At 48.2% G+C, this 5,643-nt stretch overlaps 1 protein-coding gene across 1 annotated transcript; it reads left to right on the top strand.

The window, feature by feature from the left end:
- Positions 1–2,444: 2,444 nt before the first annotated feature.
- Positions 2,445–5,080, top strand: LOC105042087 (subtilisin-like protease SBT1.4). The gene has a single exon (XM_010919181.4). The coding sequence runs from the start codon at positions 2,505–2,507 to the stop codon at positions 4,842–4,844; it is 2,340 nt and encodes a 779-aa protein (XP_010917483.2). The 5' UTR covers positions 2,445–2,504; the 3' UTR covers positions 4,845–5,080.
- Positions 5,081–5,643: the final 563 nt, after the last annotated feature.

Below are 5,643 nucleotides of genomic sequence, written 5' to 3' on the forward strand. Positions count from 1 at the left end.
TAGGTTGGGTGGTAGCGCTCAACTAATTTATCTTCCGATCAATATAGAGATGCCTTCCATTTTTCAAAGTCCTATAATAACTTAAAAATTTCACTTGATCAAAAGAATACCGAACAGCATTTGAAGATCTCAAGAGATATCTCGGATCACCTCCTTTATTATCAAAATCAAGCCTTAATGAGACCTTATATTTATATCCAGCTGTCTCATATGATGCAGTCAGCTTGATACTTGTTCGAGAAGATGGAAGCTGGCAGAAGCCAATCTCCTATATGGTAGGGTATTGTGCAATGCCGAGATCAGATATTCTCGAGTGGAGAAATTTGTATTCATTCTTATCACTTCGGTGCAGCAACTTCAACCATATTTTTAGGCTCACACCATGGCCATTTTAACCGACCAACTACTAAAACATTACTGCAAAGGCAGGATACTTCAGGGAGAATGGCTAAGTGGGTGATTGAACTCAATAAGTTTGATATCAACTATCATCCTCAGCCTTTCATGAAAGCTCAAATTTTGATAGACTTTATTATCGAGTCCACAATTTCGGACAATGACCTCACCTCAGATTAGTATGAAGAAGGTGATGTCAGGTCTATTTGGGTTTTACATATCGATGAAGCTTCAAATATATCTGAAGTAGAGCAGGATTTATCCTAGTAAGTAGGAGTTACAACAAAGTATGTACTTCGATTCGATGTGCTGCGTGGCCATCGGATCGCTATTTTTCACTTCAAGCAGTGTGCCATCATAATTGCCACACCTCATCATTGTGGAGTGATCCTCGACATAATAAATGATGATCGAACTCGAGGAATCATATTGGAGACCTTCCATTTCTTAAGGTGATGTCATTAAGCCACAATGTCAGCCACACCCGATGATCAAGGTCAATATAATTAACAAACAACTACTCCTTTCACCCCAAGTAAAAGTATCCCTTTGAGCTCGAGAGTAAAAGGCAAGTATTATGGATATATAGATTCCGTGATCTCGATCATGAATCGATCTATCTTCTCACCTCCTGTGCTTCGTCATCCTTGGACTTGTGCTAACCTTAGGCTTGGATATATACCAATATCATATTTTGTAACGACCTTGGTAGGATATTCTGAATCATTTTCTATATTTTTACGATTAATGAATCATAATTTGAATTTTGTGAATGAAATAATTATCCATGATGGCTCTTCATGGATGAAATAACTACTCATGATATGTTATCGTGGGTCTTATCTACAATTAAAGTCTACTTAAACAATAATTGCACCTTTGATATTCAAATTTTTATAGAGGGACAGGGAATCTCAAGTAAGTCATTTTTAGAAATATAGAATTTTTATCTCGTTGTTTCTCTTTTTTTTTTTTGATAATTTTAAAACTCATATAAATTTAAGTATTGGAGAATTTTTATCGAAAAAATTTTGATAAATAATCTTTTGACTGTAGATTGAAGATTTCAGCATCTTTGGTCCTCCCTTGATCATTGAGATCGTCTGGGCACCGACTCAAAGCATAGCTTGTAACCAACAACAAGAGTTTGCAGCAACAACAAATATTATTGTATTTGAAGAATCAGAGGTCTCTATGATAGCTGTTATTTATGTGGTTGTTTATAGCGGAAAATAATAAAACATATCAGAAAATAACGGCCCATGACCTTTTTCCCCGTTTTTTACCTCCGTAATATAACGGAGAACGGTGGAAACTGTTTTAACCGCCGTCATAACGGATGTAGGACAATTATTTAATACCCTTTCGCTGCCCCACATGTCCGGTTGTGAGAGCTTGAGCTGCTGGCAGGCAATTTTCATGTGACACCGGGATTGGACAGCGTTTAGGATCCCAGCATTATCCCACCAGCTATCCCGCAATGTTGTGACACGTGGCAGAACTCTATTTGCCATTGAGTCGATCCGTAGAAGTAGGAAGAATAGCGCTCCGATTAGCCTCCCGAAAAAACGTGACAACTCACGTGGCCGATCGGCATCCACCCTCAATCCCCACAAACCAAACTTCCATCGGAAGCTCCCCCTAGAAAAATTTATGCGAAGAAATCCAGATAACAGCCACGTAATCTGTTTGCTTTATCCCAGCCGTCAATGTACCTCTACGTCACAAGTCCAATCAGTCGAGCGATCATAACCCCAGGAGTATGAACGTGGCAACAATCCGTAAAGTCCCTATAGATGTTTCGAGAGGGATGCGTTCTACCGGTCTTTCTCTTAAGCTATTGGACAGGATGGAATCTTTTCTGTCCTGTTCCCTACCTAATAACAAAACCCCCAATGCATCCCTTAACTACCAAACTACCATACAACTACAAACATATTTCCAGAAGCTAAAAGGACAAACCCGTGATAAATGCGAAAGATCAGGGTGTTGATTCTTCCGTGTTTTCATCGTTACAGTATATCCGAACCGCTCCACAATTGGCCCATCCTGTCTTCTCCACCTCTCTCTCCTTTCCTCCGCGGTTCCCTGGCTGAATACCAGCAATCATGGGGAAACCGTTTCCACTCTCATCTCCGGCTGTCCTCTCCCTCCTCCTCCTACTGTTGTTGATCCCGGCAAACGGCAACACTGGCCAGCTGTCTACCTACATCGTCCACGTGTCCCCCGCCCACAAGCCGGCCTCCTCCCCGACCCTCCGCCACTGGTACCGGTGCACCCTCCGCTCCCTCCCCCGCCACCTCCTCCGCACCCCCGCCCCTGCCCCCCGCCTCCTCTACTTCTACTCCCGCGCCACCACTGGCTTCGCCGCCCGCCTCTCCCCCGCCCAGGCCGCCGCCCTCCGCTCCCTCCCCTACATCCTCTCCGTCCTCCCCGATCGCGCCCGCCAGCCCCACACCACCCGCTCTCCCACCTTCCTCCGCCTCTCCCCTTATTCCGGCCTCTGGCCCTCCTCCTCCTTCGCCTCCGACGCCGTCATCGCCGTCCTGGACACAGGTATCTTCCCCTCCCGCCCCTCCTTCCTCGACTCCTCCCTCTCCCCTCCCCCCTCCTCCTGGCGCGGCTCCTGCGATTCCGGCTCCGGCTTCAACTCCTCCCAAGCCTGCAACCGCAAGCTTATCGGCGCGCGCTTCTTCTACAAGGGTTACGAGTCCGCCATGGGCCACCCCATCGACGAATCCAGGGAGTCCAAATCCCCCCTCGACACTGAGGGCCACGGCACCCACACCGCATCCACCGCCGCCGGCGCGGCTGTCGAAGATGCCGGCTTCTACCAGTACGCCCGCGGCGAGGCCCGTGGCATGGCCACCAAGGCGAGGATCGCCGCCTACAAGATCTGCTGGGCAGCCGGCTGCTTCGACTCCGACATCCTTGCCGCCATGGACGCCGCCATCGACGACGGCGCCGACGTCATCTCCCTCTCCGTCGGTGCCACTGGCTTCGCCCCAAGCTTCTACCGGGACTCGATCGCCATCGGCGCCTTCGGCGCCGCCCGCCACGGCGTCACCGTCTCGTGCTCCGCCGGGAACTCCGGGCCCGGGCCGTACACCGCTGTCAATATCGCTCCGTGGATCCTCACCGTCGGGGCATCCACCATTGATCGAGAATTCCCAGCTGATGTCATCCTCGGTGACGGCACCACTTATGGCGGTGTCTCGCTCTATGCAGGAGAGCTGTTGAATTCTACCGATCTCCCGTTGGTCTACGCCGGCGATTGTGGGTCCCGGCTGTGTATAAGCGGGTACCTCGACTCGGCCAAGGTTGCTGGAAAGATCGTTCTTTGCGACAGGGGTGCCAATGCTCGGGTTGAGAAGGGGAGTGCCGTGAAATTGGCCGGCGGCGCCGGGATGATTCTGGCCAACACCGCCGAGAATGGGGAGGAGCTCATTGCCGACTCCCACCTCATTCCCGCCACAATGGTCGGTGAATCAGCCGGAGATAAGATCCGCGACTACATCAAGTCCCAGTCTTCTCCCACTGCTACCGTTGTTTTCAGAGGAACGGTGATCAGCTCATCGCCACCCGCCCCCAAGGTGGCAGCTTTTTCAAGCCGGGGGCCTAATTACCGCGCTCCGGAGATCCTCAAGCCCGATGTGATCGCCCCCGGAGTCAATATTCTGGCAGCTTGGACGGGGATAAGCAGCCCGACCGACCTTGATATCGATCCAAGACGGGTCTTGTTCAATATAATCTCAGGTACCTCCATGTCATGCCCGCATGTCAGCGGCATTGCTGCCTTGCTGCATAAGACCTACCCGGATTGGAGCCCAGCTGCCATCAAGTCCGCTCTCATGACAACAGCCTACAATTTGGACAATTCCGGTGAGATCATCAAAGATTTATCTACCGGGGAAGAATCCACGCCATTTGTTCGCGGCGCCGGTCATGTAGACCCCAACAAGGCTCTTGATCCTGGTCTAATTTATGACTCACAGGTCGAGGACTACCTTGCCTTCCTTTGTGCAATTGGATACAGTACTCAACAGATTGCACTCTTCACCAGGGATGAGACCACAGTGAATTGTTCTGCCATGACATTGGCTAGCCCTGGTGATCTCAATTACCCAGCTTTCTCTGTTGTTTTCTCTTCAACCAGTGACATTGTTACGTTCAGTAGAGTGGTCCGAAATGTTGGAGGCCCCGACGATGCTGTGTATGAGGCTGAAATCTCCGGCCCACCGGGTGTGAATGTCACGGTGGCTCCGAGCAAGCTCGTGTTTGATGCAGTGGACCAGAGCTTGTCCTATGAGATCACATTTGCTTCAATTGCTGATGCGGCAGTTGCAGGCTCTAATGGCTTTGGGGGGATTTCTTGGAGTGATGGCACACACAGTGTGAGGAGCCCCATTGCTGTGAGCTGGCGCCAGAGTTTTGTGGCCTCCATGTAAACTGGCTATGTTATACAGTCTCAGAGGGGTTCTATGATGTGGGAAAAAGGGAAAAAAAGGTTGAAAGGCTTGAATTTCTGATTAGTTAGTCATGGGATTTGTTGTTAAGCAGAGAAAAGTTGCAGCATGTGGAGGTTTGAAAATTCTCAGATAGGTCATCAGATGGGAAGACCAGGATCTGTAACACTGTGAACATATTTGTTGGTTGAAATAAGAAAGTTCTGGGTTTAGTTCTAGTGTGTTTGTTTTGAACATCCTTCGTCACCCTTCATTATATTTTGGCTAATGTTCAGGGTAGATATTGGAACTGCACTCATACATATGCTTTGTAAAAATTATGAAAAATCCTTGGGTTGTAATGTTATGCTTTCTTATGTTGAAGTGAGATTTAGTGACCATCAAGGCTCCAAACATGCCTTTTTTTTTCCTTATATGTGGTAACAGTTTGGTTAATAAACTGGAGATGAGTGCAGAGAAAGCGAACCAAGATTCTGAAGTCCTATTTGCATACTAGCTAAACCAAGCTATCTTTCTCTGCAATCAATTGGTAGGTGCATGGCAGTCAACTTCGGCAGCAAATTTGGATTTTCTTTTACAGAAGAAAGTGACTAAAGATTCTTGTCGATTCCTTAATAAATCCGCATCTGGACTGTTGCAGCAAGGAAAAAGAACCATGCAGGCCCGGGCAAACAGAAAGTTGTGTGGTATGTGGTCTTTATGTTGGAGGGGTTTCCAAGAAACTACACTCATCTGCAAAGACACCAACCTTATCAAAAACAGCAGGCAGTATCCCAAGCAT

This window comes from Elaeis guineensis, chromosome 3 (genome assembly GCF_000442705.2).
Source record: "Elaeis guineensis isolate ETL-2024a chromosome 3, EG11, whole genome shotgun sequence".
In the NCBI taxonomy this organism is placed as follows: Eukaryota; Viridiplantae; Streptophyta; class Magnoliopsida; order Arecales; family Arecaceae; genus Elaeis; species Elaeis guineensis.

Coding starts and splice junctions, on each gene's coding strand:
- LOC105042087 (XM_010919181.4), top strand. CDS start 2,505: ATGGGGAAACCGTTTCCACTCTCATCTCCGGCTGTCCTCTCCCTCCTC.